Genomic DNA, 19,726 nt, shown 5'->3' with positions numbered 1-19,726 from the left:
TTTAAGTGCCTTCAGCCTGTTCCCTTGTCTGGAAAAAGAGAGTTTATCCTTTAATCCTCATAATCAAAGGATCACTGTGAGGATTATATGAACAGGACTAATAGCTGTTATATTTTATTCAGTGACACTTTGTGCCAGGCACTGTGCTAAGTGGCTTACTCATGTTACCTCATTTAATCCTACGTGAAATGGGCACCATTGGGCCCGTGGTGCACACATGGAAAAAAACGTGGTTTAAGAAGTGGTAAAATGACCTGTTCGAAGTTAAGGAGCTGCTAGGCTCCAGGGCTCGGACTTGCATGGACCCTTTTAGTGACACTCTAGTTCATGCTTTCTCTCCACAGTGGCTGCCTAGAAAAGTCTGACGTCTGATAAGTCTTGACCGGGCACTCTTGCTCTCACCAGGACAGGGGGTACCATGAAATCTTGAAACTGTAGTTGTGTGCCCTCCACCATCCTCTGGGGATTTAACAGTGTTGATCAGCCTGAAACTCAGCTTTTCTATTGAAAACCCAGTGCCATTGCAACCAACGAGGCAGGGATTTTTTTCTTTTGGTAGTTGCCCTAGACTAAGCACTGTTGCTATTTCGAGCACAGTCCCTGTAGTACCCCCATTGACATCATCTATAAGGAATGCAGAGCCTCAGGTCCCTCCCACCCCAGGTCCCCTGAATCAGCACCTGCTTCTCAGTGTGATCCTTGGGGGCTTCGAATGCTTACTGAAGAATGAGATGAACTGGCAAGTTGGATTGGATGTGGGTCTTAGTCTCAGTTTCAAATACTGTTCTGTGTCCCTGGCTATCTGTAATTAACCTCCCTGCTCCTTGGTTTCTGGGAAAAACCACACATCTAATGAATGGGAATGAGGAAGGCAAACTCCCACAAGAGAATTCTCAAGTTTTCTTAATATATGCTATTTCTCTTGGTCTCCAAACATCAAATTCCCATTTTGACTCTGTTTTGGCATTCTGATTTAGAAGATAGCACCAATTTTCTTCAAGGGGCTAGTAGGAGTTTTACATGAAATAATTCATGTAAAGTGTCTGGCCTTTAACAGAACCTCAGTTAGGTATTGCTGTCTTTTTCTTCCCTCACACACTGTTAGGTGTTAGTTTTCACGCTGTCTAGGTGATATTCTCTCCTCCATGAGGCCCTAATCTCCCCAAAGGTGGAGAATGATTTTGTTGTTTGTCTTTTATATAAGCACACAAATTCACACAGAACAAGCACTTGCTATAAGCTGGACACTATGGGTGGCCCCTGAGATGTTCCTGGGTTTAGGATGCTCCTTATGTGAAGAGAATTACAAGTCTAAGAACCAACGAGAGCCCTGAATAAACAAAGCTGTCCATTGGACACCAATTATCACTAAGAAGAATAGGGAAAGATTGCCTGAAGGAAGAGGCACATAGAGGAGCTTTGTATAAAGGATAGCATTTGAGAAGGTTTACCCACTAAAGTTATGACATTGCAGCTTGAGGCCTAATTCTAAACCTACCCTTACCCCACAGGTATTCACTGGGCATCCATTGTGTGTCGGATACAGTTTATGCTCCTTAGAAACACAGAAGGGAACAAGAAACAGGATATCTTTGTTTCTGTCACCATTGGATTGGTATTCTGATTGAGAGTACAGAGGACATCCAAGACATATTGAGAGAATATAAAGGTTGTCAGAAGATGGTGAGTCCTAGGGAGAAAATAGGCCAGAGACAAGGGAACAGCACTGCTAGGATATGTCTGCAAATTTTTATGCAGAGGTCAGGGAAGGCCTCACTACTCAGGCAACATAAAGATAGAGACTAGTGAGAAGAGAGATAGATAGTTAGCCCTATCTGGGGGAAGGACATTCTAAGCAGAGGGTATCTCATGTTCAAAGGCTCAGGAGCAGGAATATACTCTGTGTTAGAGGAGTTAAGGCAATCCATATCACTCTTGTCAAATGACTTAAAACAAGAAGACACTGTAAAACCACATTGGCCTTCCCTCTGACTAACAAACCTTTTCAAACCCACCTCTTCTGTGTGTGCAGGTGTGTGTGTGTGTGTGTGTGTGTGTGTGTGTGTGTGTGAGCATGCTCAGGAACTCCTTCATCTTGTTCCTCAGGTGCCATCCATTATTCCTTTATCTGTATTTCTTAGACACTGTCTCTCACTGGCTTGAAACTCATGGATAGGCTAGGCTGGCTGGGTAGCAAACCCCAGGGATCCACATGTCTCCTCCTCCCCAGCATGGGCGTTAGAAGTGCAGGGTACCTTTCCTGGTTGTGGGATTTTTAAACACATTGATCTGGGGATCTAATTCAGGGCCTTGTGCTTGCAAAGGAAGCACTTTGTTACTTGAGCTCTCTCCTGAACCCTCAAAACTACCACTTGATTAGTTTCTCTGTACCCCACTAGACTGGGAGCAACTTGAGACCAAGTCGATGTTTCATTCATCTCTGACCCTATACCCTCAAAGAATCTTGGCATTGTTGGTTAGCTGGGGAACACTTGTTTAGTGAATGTATGACAGTGTTTCCTATCTTCATGCCTATTTACATCCTCTTAACCACTCTGTCTCCTACATACCAAGGAGGAAGGGATCAGGAAGAAGGGCAGAGCTTCACCCATGCCTGAAGGAAGCTGATAAGTGGTCAGGAACCAGCCTCAGAAGACCTGTGACTAGTTAGCCCACAGGAGAGAAGACCCCAGAGGTACTTCATTCCCTTACACTTGAAAGGTTGTCATGGAAAGCCACGGGTGCACTTGCTGTGACCCAAGAGAAGACAATAGGATCAGGCATAAGTAAGTTGGGGGGCTGTTTGTTTAGCTTGATCAAGAGCTTTCAAAGATTGATTTTATAAGGAGGTAGGGTGCCTTGTGAAGTGTAAAACACCAGAACTGTATACACAGGGGACAGATCTAACCCTTACCAAGGGAAACAAGTCAGCAAGATCGGCCCCATAAGATCGCTTTTATTAGAAGGAGTCAAAGGTTCTATGTGATATTTATCTTAGTCCCAACTTAGTGCTCACAACAGTTTCAGTTTGCCCTGAGTTTTAAGGGAGAAAATAGGGGACATTTATTGAGCATTTACTAAGGAACCAGTGACTGTAATCACTTTATTACTCAAAGCTTTACAATTCTCTGAAGCAGGCATTTCCAAGCCTGGCTATGTGATTAGAGAATAGCCGCTAAGCCCCCTGACTCTAGAGCTAGTGAACTCTTGCTGCATGTGGGTTCTGAAGCGCATACTGACTTGTACACTAACCCCGACCCCACCCTGACTTACCACCATGTGCCCGAGAAACCTGGGTTTTATAGCACTGTCTCTAAGGTTTTACTCTTTCTCTTAGTTGACATCTCGCAGCTTGGCTGTGCATGTCAAACAGGATCCAACTGGATCATAGATTGCCATTTTGAGAGAAGACTGTCAGACCCATAATCTTAAAATCTACAGATGCAGGAAATGAGGACCAAGGAAGAAGCCAGGGTTTGTGCTCTAGCAGGAATGTTAGGCCAGTGAATTAACAATGATAGTTGAGTATGGTTTAGTGATATAATATTGAGAAGGAGCGATTTTCGTTTTGTTTTGTTTGTTTTTGAGGATGTGATACTTGAGATCAGACTAACTTGAAAAGATTGATTAGAAGTATCCAGGCTACAGGCAGAGAAGGACACTGGAAGGATAAGTACCTAAGCCCCAAGGGGAAAGACCCTCCACTAAGTTTGCAGCCATTGCATCCAAAAGTTGCTGGTTGTTGGTATTGCCCTGTACTGTCACTACTGTTTCTAAGTTGAATTCATCCTCAGAGGTGGATACAAGGTCTCCTTGGATCTTTGGCAGAGAGTCAAGAGTCATTCAGGAATATGAAGTCTTGAGGGGGTTTGTTTTCAGTAAACAACGCTGAAAGTGTAAGATCCTACCATACCTAATTCTGAATTCCCAAAGCATTTAACATGGTCTTAAGCCAGTCTGTAGTTATTTCTAGAGGCTACATTCCAGATTCATAAGTAGGTGTCATTTTCCATTTCTATAATTATGTGGCATCAGGACAATAAGTGAAGTGCTTGGCCCACAGTAAGTATTTAAAATATGCTTGCTGAACTGAATATATTCCTCAATGGGCTGAAAGCCTCCTTAACAGTGAGGACATGGGGATAGTTAATGTTAGTAAGATCAATGCCTGATATATAGTGGACTGTTAGTAAATTTGTTCAGTATATTAAATTAAATAAATGAATTCAATAAGTGAATGAGAAGTACCAACATTTTATTATTTTGAGTGCTACTCATTATACCAACTGTTTTTATGACCTCACCTACTCCTTAAAATCACCCTATAATGCAAGCATCACTACCATTTAAAATCAAGGATACCCATACCCAGGTCTAGATCCTCAAATGAGTCTATCTAATGCCAACCCCCACAAAGGCTTCGAGCTTCCTGCTAGAGGCAGAGATTGTATCATGCAGATGTGAAGTGTGATGCCCTCTCTGCTTGGGTAGGGCACAAGGGGACCACAGCAAGTAGATACCCATTTCTAGCATCTCCTCAGGCAGAAATGCACATTATACAATAAGAAAAGCCAAGCAATTCATTTCTCAAAAGAGATCTCTTTCTTTTTTCATTCCCTTTGGTTTGTCCTATAAAATAACTTGCTCCAAGTGACAGCTCTTCAAATATAAATTTCAATAATAAACTTCCACAAATGAAAAACGGAACCAATCTGAGTCCTATTTTTTTTTCTGTTGTGCAAGAAAGAATAGAAATTCATAAGATAAAAAGCTAGTATCAAGTGCTTGGTTAAAAAAGGACTGAAAGGGAAAAATATTCTGGGTAATGTACTGAGGACAATGGGAGCCTCAGCGACAACTATCTCACCTTCAGAATTTATTGTACTGAAAAGAAGGAGTGTTCAGACGGATGACCCTGGGGCAATGAAAGATTCTTAATCAAAGCCACGTTAAATTAAATTATGCTCAGAATATTCTTACAAGACAGGAATGAATAGTCATACATTTAAAAATATTTTTAACAGGCTTGAAACAAAAAGAAGAGGATTTTGGCAAACTCCCAGCTAGCCACAGAAACGATCCAGAATTCTTAATTCTTGGTTGGTTTATTCTCAACAGGAAACAAAGGTCTGGGTGTCAGATAGACAAGACTTCCCACCCAGAGTGGATGCAAACCAACAGGTGATTCCAGAAGCACTGCAGATGTTAAAGGCAGTGGTTCAGCAACAAAAAAGGAAGAAGAGGAAAAAAAGATCTACCAGATTAATATTAATTGTGTGCTCTGTAATTAGCCTTTGGGCAAAAAGAAACTTCATGTGTGAAGTGTCTGTGGGTGAATAGAACCACTGAATTCAATACTGAGACAACAGCTTTCAAGAGTCCCCCACCAGACACTATCCTTATAAAGGGCATGTGGAAGCTACTAATGTCACAATGAAATGTAGATTAAATGAGATAGGTTGTGTCTATCTCATTTGGCACAAAGGCGTGCTCCATAAATATTAGCAGAACAGAAGCCTATTGGAACAGACGAAGAAAGATTTTTGCCCTCACTAAAGGAGATGAGATAGAGGCTTGTACAGAGTTAAGTCAGGATGTCAAATATTAGCTGGAGCAGGACCTTGGAAGCCTACCAGAGTGTCCTTTCTGCAATAAGGGGTTGGGCTTCTCCGGCCTTGGATCTACCTTGTTAATGTGAAAACAAGCTCTCCTATTCCCACTATGGAAGAGCTCATTGTCAGGAAGGAACCGGACATGATGCCCGTCTTTGTGGTCTGAGTGCTTAGCTTGACTCCAACAAATCTTTTAATAGAAAGAAACTCTTTAAATTCTTAAAAGAAGCAATAGTATATTTGTCTTAACAAATGACAACTACAACAACATTTAGCTTATGAGGATAAGGGACTGAGGTATGAGGACACCCAAGGACAGAAACACTTATGTAGAAATAAGTCTGTAGGGTAGGAATGGAAGGCGAAAGCTACCTTTGGCTCTCTGAAATGAATGTCAGAGAATGGCTAATCCAAGCAAAGAATGAGCATCTTCATGACACCGGGTATGAAGATGAAGGAGTGCCCAGGAACATGCAAGAATGGCAAGCTGCGAACACCTAATAGCGCAAATCTTTACTCAATGGAAAATGAAATACCATTCTGATTATTAAGTGGCCAAATGAAGCCATGGCCGAATCATGCCCAGGGCATGCGCAGTTCCCAAAGGTTTCCAAAATCCATACTGTGTGAAGGGACTGTAGCTGTCCTAATGAGAAGGTAACACTTTTGGTTCCTCCTAGGAGCAGGTGAGACACCAAGACCTCTTGCTTACCAATTTATCACCACCCAGGACAATCCCACATGCTATATCATTCCTTACAAGTCCCTAATTCATGTTAGCACAGAAGAGGGATTTTAAAAGAAATGCCCATTTCTTGGTTCACTGCAGTTCACTCATTTTGTCAAAGAGCCCCCTTTAAAATTAAAACACAACTCACTGCAGACTAAACAGTTTTGGAAAAGACCAATGGGATTCCTAAGTGAACATTATTCTCTGAAACAGGACTGTTCAGAGTCTTATCACTATATAATTACCATAAGGTGGTTCTCAACACTGAGATACTTCTTATGAGATAACAGAGAGCCAGAGGAAAACGAGGGAAGCAAACTTTCAAGGTTTCTTTTCCCTTGCCACTGTCTGGGATTCCACTTCTCAGAAGACATCATACAGTCATGCTTCTAAGACCAGCTAGATACAGCATAGAGCTGTAGTGGGAGGGGATCAGAAAGCTGAAGACACATTTTTATGTTGGTATAACTTCGTTCTAATGCAATGAGCTACACATAGAGGGGAGGGAAGGGGGAGAGAACGTATCTATACTGACATCCGACTCTGGGAGGTTATTAGTGTAGAAGATAAAAATAGAGGCTTTGGAGTCAAACACACACGGTTCAACCTTGCCATGTTACCAAGAAGACACATGACCTTGAATCAGTTAACTAGTCTTTCTTTAAAAACATATTTTCTCAAATGTAAAATAGGAATAATAATACGTACACCTCATAGAACTGGTATAAGAGTGATATTACTACATACCAGATGATGTTTGGTTTATTTTACCCATACTGATACCTATACAATAATTCTATGAATGTTTTTATTTTAGGAGTGAGGAAACTGAGGAGAAGAGGGTGAGAATACCTGTTGTACAGCTATGAAGGCTGGGGTGTATTGGGGGCAGTCTAGCTTTTAATCACTAGGTTTCTGCCTAGCACAGTGCTGGATTCCAGGAAGTCTGTGCTATTCCTCTGGAAGACACAGACACATATGCACAAATACAGACACCCCGCACCTCCCCTTCCTTCTGGCTTTAAGAATCTGCTGGTTTTGTTATTAGTTTATTACATGGTGCAGTTCAAGTGGGCAGCATGTGCCAGCTTGACAAACAAAAGGATCCTGCGTGGCTGCTCAGGGAAGAGAAGAACAAACTCAACCCTGAGAAATGTTAGTTCATTCTGAGTGATGATTCACCACCGCTATTTTCACAAACAGCTTGCTAATTAAACTTTCTTATGAACTCAGCTAACCAATTTTTCCAATGCATGGAGGAAAAATCATTCATTATAGACCGGAATCCAAAATCTAATATTAACAGCACAAGTTGGATCTGTGGCAATGTAATTTGATCAGCTCGAGCATTAATAACAGTTAGACACTGATGTCTGAGAGAGTTAATCAGCTTTTGCTGAGATGCACGTAGATAACTGAACAAAACATCTGGAAGGCAGACTAGAAAGTAAAGCTGGCTTATCACAGGGTGTTGACTATTTGCCTGTCCATTATAAATCCCCTGATTACAGCATCCTATCTTCTGAGTGACCACAGTAATATCCTGAACCAGTATCACTTCAAAAACTCACCAGAATATTAGCATCTCATCCAATCTCACAACACTCAGGAAGGCAAGAAGCACTATTAACCCCATTTATGGAAGCAGCTAAGGCACAGAATGCCCTGATACACAGAAAGTCCTGCAGCCAATGCTAGAGCAAGAACCTGGTAGATCCTTCTATTTTTATTGTACTGGCCTAATTATCTTAAAATTATAATATACACATGTAATGTTATATATATACATATATAGTGTGTAAGTATGCACATGTATGTATATATTCATGTATGTGTAGGTATGAGGATAATCTTGGTGACATTTCTCATGCACCATCTTTTTTTTTTTTTTTTTTTTTTTTTTTTTAGATAGATTCTTTCACTGGCTGGGAACTTGACTAGTAGGCAGGGCTGGTGGCTAGTGAGCTCCAAGGATCCGCCTGTCTCTGCTTCCTCAGCATGAGGCTTGTAAGAACATAATACCATGATTGTTCTTTGTTGTTGTTGAGTTATAGGTTCTGTGGGTCTAACTCAAGTTAACTTGCACACACTTAACTGATTGAACCAGCCCTTAAAATGGTCTAATTCTTAAAATAATCTTACATTTTATCTTGATATTTTCAAATACTGAGCTAAAGACTTCCACTCACAGTCGTACAAACCCATCAAACCAGTCTTTCATCGTTGCAGCAAGATGCTTTCACACATGTAACCACATTTGAACCCACAAGGGCTATGAAGTAAGGGAGGGGAGGGAGTTTTCCTCTTTCCTGGATATTGAGGAAGGCATGGTATGCGGTGGTAGTAAAGCAACACACAGGACATCCCCACTCATCTGTCAGTGTGTGTGTGGCAGGGAAGGCAGGGTATTACTGAAGTTGTTGTCTGTTTGGGATGGTTTGATGTGCTATTTGGTATTCTGAGCAGACACTATTTGGTGGATGTGAGTATGTTTAGGGAGAGTGGCGCTAGGGTAGGGCCCTTCCCTTTGTACTCATGTCGCTGTCTCGTCTGCAAGGCTGCATTGATTCGGAGGGATGCGGAAAGAGGAAAGGTAGATAAGAATTGTTTTCCATTTCATGGTCAGTACCAAAACATGAGAATGACAGTCCAGATTCCTCTTTATTGTCCAGATTGGGGTTCTGGCCAGACCTTTGGACCAGAACCTCACCAAAAAATGGAAGCCATGGACTTAAAAAAAAACAATCCTGTGTGCTCAACCTTGAGACCCAAAGGGAGGGAGAAGACTACAGAGGCTCAAGGTAGCACTTCACGGAAGAGCAGCAGGCAAGAACAGCTTGTTTTGGAGCTGCTCTCTTAGCACCTTGTCTATATCTCATATACAAACAGGGACTCCATTCAGGCAGCTTCTCCATGTTACTGTCAGCCTTTGCTATTAAAAAAAAAAAACCCAAATCAATCCAAATTGGGCCCAGGAAACAGATAAGAGCAAAGAGAAGCTCTGAGTATATGATTTCAGGATTTGCAGCCTGTCTTGTGTTATAGCTGGCAGCTGACACCACAACCAGACACCTGGAAATCCAGAGAAAGGGCTATGAAGAAGCTGGGAACACAGGATAGAGCTCCTGGTTGACACTTGAAAAAGCGACAAAGGTTGTCACATCTGTTTTTCCTTCCTATACAAGAGAACTCTGGCTAGCTTGTCTGTTCGTTCTCAGACACACATTTTATTTACTAACTTTCTTCTGGTGTCTCTTTTACTCTTCTGTCTCTATTTCTCTCTGCCGATGAGCTATTTTAATATTAACTCTTTATCTTATAAGCCAACTCAAGTTCTTTCAGATCAAAGTGGCATATGTGTAAATAAGAAGGCAGAAAGAAAAAGGATGGAGATTGTGGGGGGGGGGAGAGGGAGGAGGAGGAGGAGGGGGAGGAGGAGCAGGAGGAGGAGCAGCAGCAGCAGCAGCAGGAGGAGGAGCAGCAGGAAAGAGCAAGGAAAATAGCCACATGATTGATTCAAGTCTTCCTTGGGTTTCCCTGGCGTACTTGTAAAGTAAGATTAGACAGTTGTCTGTGTTGGATGCTTCTACAGGTGAAAGGAGGCACTGAAAAGAAAATCCTCTGACAGCTAATGTGAGCAAAGACCGTGCTTACTCCATGGGTGGGAATTACTTAATCTTATCCAAGACAAAAGTGCTGAGAAATCCCTGAGTAGCCACAGTACTGAGAGTTGTCATCTTATCTCGGGTATCCACGTTCTGTCACTGAGCTTGGAATCACCAGACTTCCAAGTATGAAATAAGAGCTGATTAGGAAAAAAAATCAGACTTATAAAGAAATGGACGTGGAAAAAGAGTCAGTGAGCAAACACGCACCTGACCTCAGAAGGGTGACAGCCATTATCTCCTGTGTTGGTATGGTTGTTTATTAGCAAAGTAGGAGGCATTATCAGGCTTGGGCGGAAATCTCAGCTTCCTTTATTAGCTGTAACCTTGAGTGAAGCATTTAATCTCCCTGAGTTGTAGTTCCTTCATTGACAAAGAGGGCATGCAAAACTTTCCTTGTGAAGTGACTCTAACTGCTCCACTCACTATTCTTTGATAATGTTCATATTACTCAGCTTGGGCTGCTAATAACAAAAATATTCTTATTCAGATAGATTTTTAAAAAAATGAATAAATTTTATCATTGTTCTGGAGGCTGAAAGCCCAAGATGAGGGTACCAGCATGGTCCGGTCCTGGCTAGGGCCCTCTTTCTGGCATGCAGAGGACTGCCTCATCTGACATCAGATACACAGAGAGCCTGCTTTCTCTGTTCCTTCTCATTAGGATACTAATATTATTGGATCCTATCCATATGACATCATTTAACCTTAATTACTTGGGCAAAGGTCCTATTTCCAGTTACTCTGAGGACTAGTACTTCAGTATATGAGTCTGGTGGGTGAGGAGGCATAAACATTGACTCTTTAGCAATACCTCTGAAGTTTGAATCAATGGCCTCCTTACTATATATTGATTTTCTACAATCTATGTTTTGTTATGTTTAAGGGCTACTTTTTTGGATACTTATTCTGAGCATCTCAGTCCATTGTCACTCTTTACTTTGAATATTCAAAGTGAATGTTGTCTTCACTCTCACTTGATAGGAACAGAATGGTAAGATAATAGAAAAATTACAGGTTTTATGGCTGAACAGACTCATCAGGTAATTCTAGGCTTGGCATCCTCATCTGCAAAATGGGGTAATAATCACTGATCCTGGAAAATATTAATCTTCAGTGAAATTACAGATACTGTATGCCTATCACCATAGCTATAACATAGCAGGCATTCTGTCAAGTCTCCACCTTGCATTGTTACCAATCAATTCTCTTGTGTTGTCCTTCCAAAGACTTGTGCATGCACATGCATGTGTGTGTGTGTATGTGGTATATATGTGCTTATGTGTTTGTATATGTGTGTGCATGCACATAGAGGCAAGATGTCAGTATCAGGTATCTTCCTCAATTGCTCTCCACTTCATTTTGAGAAGGTCTGCCATTGAACCCGGAGCTCACTGGTTTGGCTAGAACTGGGTGGCCATTGGACTGTAGGGACCTCCCTGCTTCTGTTGCCTCAGCACTGGGAGAACAGCTATGTACCACCACTCTAGGCTTTTGACATGGGTGCTGGGATCCAAGCTCAGATCCCCATGCTTGGCACTAAGTCCTTTACTCACTCATCAAACCAGCTTTTTTCCATAATAGTAACAGTAAGGGGTAGAAAAGTAAGATTGGGCTTTGATAAAAAACCAAATCACAACAAACCACTTTAGAAAACAGAAAAGGTGGCTATGCTTCAGAAGACGGTCACTTGTCTCTTTTATATCTGTGGGCTGATGAAGGACACATAATGTCTGACCTTTCCTTGCTTATTGTCCCTGTAGTAGCATGTCATTTATTTTTGGACTTCCTCATAAACCCTGGTAGAGTTTAAGAGAGGGAAGAGATTAACGTATTTCTGGATTGAGAGAGTAGACACTAAATAAATACTGTTGGCTGGTTAAAATGCTGTACAAACGTAAAAAGCCTTACACAGATAGATATATGGCCTCTATCTGAATTTTATCTTCTCTCCAATCTAGAAATATCCTCACTTATCAAAGATCAAATTTGGCACTGTAGAAAATCCAAAAAGGCAACCTGAGAGATTTTTAGTTCTCCTGGGGTGTAGGCAGGCACAGAGTTCATCAGTTAAGAGCCTAAGGGAGATGCAGAATGGGAGTGGGGCAGACCAGAAAGGAAGTCATCACCACCACACCTCTCCAATGAGGAAAGTGAATTTCCCTTACACTTTCAGAAGGCACTTGCCTCCTGCCCCACATGTGATGACTTACACTTTCAGATAATGGTGGGACGTTCAGTCCGACATTTCCTTAGTGCTTCGTGCCCACTTGCAATCAACCTGGCCACTCTACCTTGCACTGCTACGAATCATTTCTCTCATGCTCTTTCCAAAGACTCATATCCTAGGTAAAAGCCATTGAGACACTGCTCCTGGGATGAGAGGATATTTCCCTACCCAAGGTTGGAATCTGGGCAGAACTGTCAAATTTGGAGGGGGAGACAAGGGGTAGATAACCAGGAGGCAAAGGAAACCACAGCTGGTCTGTAATCCTGAGTACTTTTATTTTGGAAAACAAAACAAAACAAAACAAAACAAAACAAAACAAAACAAAACAAAACCAAAACACCGTTGAAAGAATCCTGATGTGCCAGCACAAACCCTAAACCTCACAGCTCCACTCAACTGTGAAGTTCTAATTAGGAGCAATGGAAGGTCTCTGACTGCCCTTGGTGGGTGTGTAAGGGGCACGATAATTACACGCTTTGCTGTCTACACTTAATGTTCCCACAGTCTTGTTCTCCTTCACAAGGTAGACTCCTCTACTCCTAGTCTGCAGTCCCTGTAGACTTCCAAATTTACTCTCCATCTAAAAAGTTTCCCCTTAACATCCGTCATCAGTGATCAATCCCCCTCCAAGTCAACACATCAAGCCTTGTTTATTCTTCTTTGTGGCACACATGTAAAGTGGCCTCAGGGAGGTGGTACATGCAAACCAGGGCACCTAGTGGCCTGCATCTTTCCAGGTCAGAGCAAAACATGCCGAAAGCAATTTCCTACACTCTTTCCCTCACTAACAAGTATCCTTTGCGTGTGCACATAAGAAAACTTCATTTAGAGAGTCAATCTTGGGTTTTTTTCTTGGCTATACCTAGTTGTGCTGGGTCTGACGACACTGAAACCTAAGGCAGTTTCCACTGCAATGCAGTGCTTAGAGAAAAAGGCGAACATGATACAAGGCATTTCAAGAAGTAAAAAGAAAATCAGAAGTTTAAAATACACAACAATTTAATTGAAAAAGTGGCCATGGATTTAAGGTGGGGAGCATATGGGAGGAATTGGAGGGAAACAAGGGGGGAAATGATGCAATTATATTATAATATCAAAAAAAAGCTATACATAGAAAATTACTCTAGGTTTGATTTCAGGTAAGCAGTGACTTGTTGAATTCAGAATCTTTCTTTTTAAATGCATATATTTATGTGCTATTTTCCCAATCAAAAGATTCTGAGCTCTTATTACCTTTTCCCTTTATTGAAAACTTTCCATTTCCAATGCCGATAAAACAACCTGGGTTTGGTTTGGAAAGGGGAGAAGTCAGCTGAATGTTTTGCAGGAAGCAGTTAGATATAAAGTGCACACTGGGCAACTCATGGTTAGTGAGACTGGGCTGGATTCAAGTATCAGCTCCTACACTTGAGTGACTCAACTTAGGGAAGTTGCTCATTTACCCCCAACTGCAAATTTCATTGAAAAGGAGGCAGAGGATCCGATGGGACTCTGTCTTTTGAGCACAATGCTTAGTGAAGGAAGGTGCTTATCAGACAGTGGCAGCCCCATCATTCTCCAGGAATCCCAATGTACTAATATTCTATGAGTGAGCTGCTACAGAACACTTCCCCCAGAAACTCATTAGGATGCCTATGACACGCCAAAAGCAGCAGATATTCTTCCTTGTCTTTGCTTGATTCTTTAGGAGATTAGTCTAATAAATTCATCCAATGCCTGACATCATTTTCTAGGAATAAATTCAAAGTCTTCTCAGAATTTAGAGCTTTTTGTTTTTTTTTTTCTGATTCCTTTATTTTATTTTATTTTATTTTATTTTATTTTATTTTATTTTATTTATATATAGCCATCTCAGAGATATATGACCGAAGTCTCACAGTGTTCCTACAAATCCAGTTCCCTGAAAGCAGAGGGGAAATAGAACAAGCCTGGAGCCTCACTCTCCTCTCCTAGTTTTCAGATCATGCCGTCTGTCAGGCCCCTCACTTGTAAGCTCTATGGAGAAAGGCTCACGCCTGCTGTGCTCTATCCCAGTCTCAATTCATTAGAGGCATGGAGGCTGCTTAGCCCTTCACAGACAGAGGAAGAACTCTGGTGCCTCTATACTGAAATGGAGTTGGTTTCCCTTTTAAATTAGAGCTAAAGTCAGGTACAAAAATTCTGGCAAAGAACTCACCCTGGCACCCAGAGTGCTTGGTGGGTCTTTACCCACTTGTTCTGTTTTTACAACTGAATGGTGATACTAAGTCAAAAATGTGTTATAAAGGGAAAACTCTAGTGTTGAGAAAAGTCGTAATTATTTTCAGCATACTTAAGTTCATCTGCCAATGCTGCTTCATATTGGACCACGGCTTCCAAAGAGCCCCCTCCACCTTGGAACTGTACTTCCTTTGGCCAAAGCACAGAGGGAGAGCTTTTGCTCTTCACCTGAAATGTCAGCTCTATTTCTTTGCCTTTATTGCCTCTATCCATCTTTCTAATCTGCAGCAGCATCAGCAAACACATCCACTTTCTTAAAGCACCAGAGTGCTGAGGGTCTGTCTACATACCAGTGTGCAATGTTCAGTGTGGACTGCTCTATTCTCAAAAACTCCTGTAGAGCTCTAACTTCACTAAAATGGCCATAAAATTATTCTTAAAAGCTATTCCTGTGCAGATGCGCATAGAGGGGTTTAGGTCTTTGTTGTGTTGTTGTTGTTGTTGTGGTGGTGGTGGTGGTTGCCAGGGCCTACATATGCTAAGCAGGCAAGCCAACACTGAGTTTGTCCCCAGCTCCCTCTAGGGATTTTCTTTTGTTATTTTTACCTCCTTCTTTATTCCTTTTGGGGAGGGGCTGACATTTATAATAATGAAATTTAGCATCACAGCTGAACTGGATTTATATATACCTGACTCACCTGATTCTGTCCTGGCTAAGCTGTATGCTTCTTCCCTAAAATGCCAGTCAGACAGAAATCTGTATTTGGTAAAGCAAAACAAAAGCCAAGGGCAATAAAACAAAACAAAAACTAGGAACCTAAATGAATTCTCAGAAGTCCACAGAGAAATACATAGTTTTACCCAGGCTTGGTGTTCTTTGCCTGAACCTTGAGGGTCATAGGGCGTGTCCCTTTATCTTTAGCAGCAGGTGGATGGAGGAAAAACTCGGAGACGTAGCTTTGTGTGACAAGATGTGCCCATGGCTATACCCAGAAACAACTCAGGAAATATATTTTCTCTCCTGGCTACCTAGATGAAGTGTCTTTTCCTAATTGTAAAATGAAAAATCAAATGTTTCAGAGAAGGCATTGCTTAGTAAGTTGACAAAGATGTCCAGGAGCGTTATAAGGGAGTCTGAAATCTGGTGCTCTTGAAAATTTGCCTGAATGTTGAAGAAAGATACAGGTTGAATTATGTCCCCAGTGGATGACAAATATTGTTATCCATGATTCTCTTCATACACAGGAGTCTTGTTTAAGGGCATGGCACATTAGGGATGTTCTCCAGAGGGCAGCGAACAACCTCTCCTCGTAGGAACACAGTGTTGCTTTGGGTTATGGGGAGGGGATTAGCTGTCTTCCTTGCACATACTCCAGAATAAAATCCAGCTTTTAAGGGATTCCTGAGCTCACAGAGGATGTCCGTGCTACTTAGCCTGGCTTCATTTTCTTTTCTAGGAAAATGGAAGCGGTACTCCATGGTGAGACCGTGAGCTATGTGCGGTGTTCAGCAAGTACCTAGCACTAAGTGTTTGTTCATGGTGTCCTCTTATCATTAAAATCTTTGACCAAGTTTCTTTTGTGCATTTTCACGTGGAGAAGTCAGTAAGGGCCAAGAGTCAACCAATCTGAACTTATAAGACCCTGTCTCCATTCTCTCCTAGGGAGTGGACTGGGGTTGGGAAATCTTAATCTTAAATTCTTATCTTTTTATCACCCCTCCCCCAACCCTCCCACTGGATATTTAGAACTTCTTGTAAACTTCACAGGATCAAGATGCACTGGGATCTGTAGGAGGTGTTGGAGGAGAAGGGGGAACTGGCATGTTAAAATTCAGGGCAACAAAAATACCTCTGATGTCATTCACCCTGACTTCTGGACCCGCTGCAGCCTTTGCACTTGTCTGATGTGATACTTCACTCCTGCTGACCTGGGTTAGGACTGAACCCCACAGCAGGCCTTTGAGGGTCTTCCTAGAGTGTTTCTCATCCTTCCCTACCTCCCCACAGGCCCATCTCTCCCTTCTCTGACTTTTAGCGTAGCCAATTAAACCTGAACAACGGGCGGATGGAGAAAATATGCTGCATCTATGGAATGGTACAGCAGGGACCAGTTTCACTGTTAATTTAAAATGCTAGAATTAATTAGGTAGTGTAAATGAAGAATTTAATAAGCACTCTTTACAACCATAAGTTCTACTTTTATTAAACACTGCTACCAAATGAGGGCAAATATCTCTGCTCTCTCTATATTTCCCTGCCTCATTCCCACAAGTTCTCTACAAATATGTTTTTTCCCCAGAAATAAAAAATTACACAATTATAAATTTATGCCCAAATTGTATTTCTGCCTTGAACCCATAAGCTTCATCTTTAAGGCCAGATGCTGCTGTACGTCTCTGCTTGCGCTTGATAGGGTGCTAAACAACGCAGAGTTGACAATTTTGGTTTTGTATACCAAATTAAAGGCTGTCTTCGAAGCTGTCACTCCGATTCAGATCCACTCGGTGAACTACCAAATTAGCATTCTTTCAGTAAAGGAATCTGCTTGTTTAAACATGAGTCTTCAGAAAACAAGGAACAACACCATGAATCAGTACTTAAAAAAAAATCTCACTACCATTCCAAGGGAACTCTCCTGAAAAGGTGATTAGTAATACCCACTCACTAATGGAGCCTGCAGAATCCCTATTTAGAATGTAAGGCAAAACCAAAAATACATTTTTCTATATAAGAGTGGGAGGAAGAATCATATGGTTAACTGGTTTTAATTTGGTTTGAATTATCATCCCATTATGTAAAGATTATTCAAGGAATCTAAACATCGGCTTTATGAAAGTACAGGCATTTTTGTTAAAGAATAGAAGATCCAGTACACGTGGGTAAGAGCTGGAAAGCCTGGTCCTGTTAGGGAGGCTGGGTATCAGCTTTCCATCTTGACCGCACTCCTTTAAGGATAGTAGCTATATCTTCATAAATAGCACTCCCCACCAGCTAAAGACTTCTATCCAATAGCCACCCTGCTAGGTGTGATACAGACAGTCTCTCAGTTCATCCTTGCAATATACTCTTAAGATAAGTACAGCTAAAGAAATTGTGTTAGGGGCACTGTGTGACCTACACTGTAGCAAATAGCACTTATTTAAGGGGGGGACATTTATGTGTGAATTAGAAGAGTAAACGAATGTATTTATTTGTATGTACCTGTATACATTGTGGCATCTGATTTAAAAGGGGGATGCTGTCTTATCCTGATTAAATCACAGATCTTCATTTTTACTTATGCAAGCCAGTTGCTTGTCAGTTAAACTGACACGGCAGTCAACATTCACAACTGACAGGGACTCAAGGCTGATGTGAGTGACTGCAGTAGAGCACTCTCTGGAAGCAGCCTCACTGCTCTCATTATGCAGCTCATTAATTTTTTAAGGAAAATATTCTCACTTCCAGTAAGATTATATTGAACCCTCCCCCCACCAAACAGGCATAGTATAATTGTCTGACAAAAACATCAAAACCCTAATTATTGAGGTCATATGGGGATAAGGGCATTGCTTTGTTTTTAAGTACAAGGTCAAGAAGAAAATGATCAAGTAAAGACTATCTTCAAGATGAACAAATATATGAGATAAAATATCTCCTTTACATATCTTCATTAAGCATCTCCCTTCTTCTGTATTTACATTCTAGAATTATCTGTTATCTTTGGGACTTGCTCGTCTCAGAGACAAAGAGCAATTATGTCATCCTACTTGGCCCTCTTTAAAACACTTGTCGTGACATATGGAGGAAAACTGGGCACAAACCAAATGTCTGAGAACAGAAGAAAGGAATAAAAGCAGCGTGGAGCACAGGGGAGGAGAGAACTCAGGATCAAAGTGCAAAAGAAGAGCTAGGGAAATGGCTCACTTGGTAGAGCACTTGCCCAGCATACATGAAGCCCTTATCTCTAGTGGTCAGAATACCAGGCACAGTAGTATACTCCTGTGCCCATAAAACCAGACACAGTAGTACATGCCTGTAATCCCTGCAGTCAGAAAGTGGAGGCATCTTCAGCTACCCAGTCAGTTCAAGGCTAGCCTTAGATATATGAGACCCTGTCTAAAAAGAAAAAAAAAAAGGAGAAGCATGCGGACCAAGAATAAATGAGTATAAAACCAAAGGCTCATTTTACATTAAGGTGAAAAAGCTTCAAAATCTTCCTAGTCTTTTCAGTCTGCAGGATCCTGTGGTGTACATGTGTGTACATGGTATGAATTTATGTTGTGTATGCACACGATCCTTATATGTAGAACATGTGATGTAGGTGCTCAGATGCTCTACCACACACGTGCACTGTATTTGAGGTCTGCTGTGAATCCCTAGCCTGAATGTTGAAGAGCGTACCTGTGATTTTGTCTCTCACGAGTTTGCAGGATTCTATTTCACCAATGCTCCCAAAGAGACTCCTGAATTCCTCTTGGGTCATATTCTGGGGTAAATAGTTGACGATGAGGTTGGTTTTGCTGTCATCTGTGGCGGCGCCTGTCTGCATGGGAGAAGGACAGTTTCTGTTGTTGCTGGAGGGTCCATTGCTTGTATTGGATGTCGGTCCATTTGACACCTGAGGCTCCATGGTGCTAATTATCTAAATAAAAAAAAATTAAGTATTTTGAAATCTCAGAAGACACAAAGCCTCTTTCTAGATTTTATTTGCTGAAAAGAAAGAGAACAAGATGAGGCAAGATGGAGCAGAGAGACTGGGCTGTGAACACAGACAATTTAGAAGCACATTTTTAACCAGGATGTTAAGTTCCCCTTGCTATTTTTAGACCAGCCCCTTGATTTTGAACACAGACTAGAATGCAGTGGGAAATCTCCCATTATTTTGTTAATGAAAAGCTAATTCCTGTTTTCATTACACAATCACTCTCAGAAATGTATACTTAAGCCACACCAAATTATAATTAAAATGTAAAGTAATAATCATGATTAAAATTATAGTTCCATTAAAGCTGAAAAAGCTAAATATAGAGGACTAAACTCACAAGATCAAATACAGTACCTGTTTATTAAATATCTCATAAAATAAAATGACATTAAATTAAGCAGGGCTGTTCCATATGGGAAGGTCTTAGATTTCCACTGGTGTTCAAATACTGATCAAACTCCTGTTGTCATAGGTGCATTTAGGGGGAGATGCAAAGTCATCTAGTTAAAACAAAATCAAACCATTCTGTTACTTTTTTTTCCTGGTGTCTCTAATAATACAAACAAAAACACAAATAAGAATAATATTTTTTTCTTCTAGAC

The 19,726-nt window shown here is 41.3% G+C and overlaps 1 protein-coding gene across 11 annotated transcripts in view; it reads right to left on the bottom strand.

Annotated features, from left to right (window-relative positions):
* The window catches only part of Elavl4 (ELAV like RNA binding protein 4), a 144,445-nt gene that overhangs the window by 28,371 nt on the left and 96,348 nt on the right, over positions 1-19,726 (bottom strand). For all 11 annotated transcript variants that reach the window (XM_085839089.1, XM_029476649.2, XM_029476648.2 and 8 more), the window contains one exon: positions 18,821-19,061. In XM_085839089.1, the coding sequence (XP_085695215.1) occupies positions 18,821-19,049 (229 nt within the window). In that variant the 5' untranslated portion in view covers positions 19,050-19,061. The remainder of the gene's footprint in view (positions 1-18,820; positions 19,062-19,726) is intronic.

The sequence above is a fragment of the Mus caroli genome, unplaced genomic scaffold (genome assembly GCF_978045245.1).
Source record: "Mus caroli unplaced genomic scaffold, Mus_caroli_1 scaffold_6, whole genome shotgun sequence".
Taxonomy (NCBI): Eukaryota; Metazoa; Chordata; class Mammalia; order Rodentia; family Muridae; genus Mus; species Mus caroli.
This window is presented reverse-complemented; position numbering and strand designations above follow the sequence as displayed.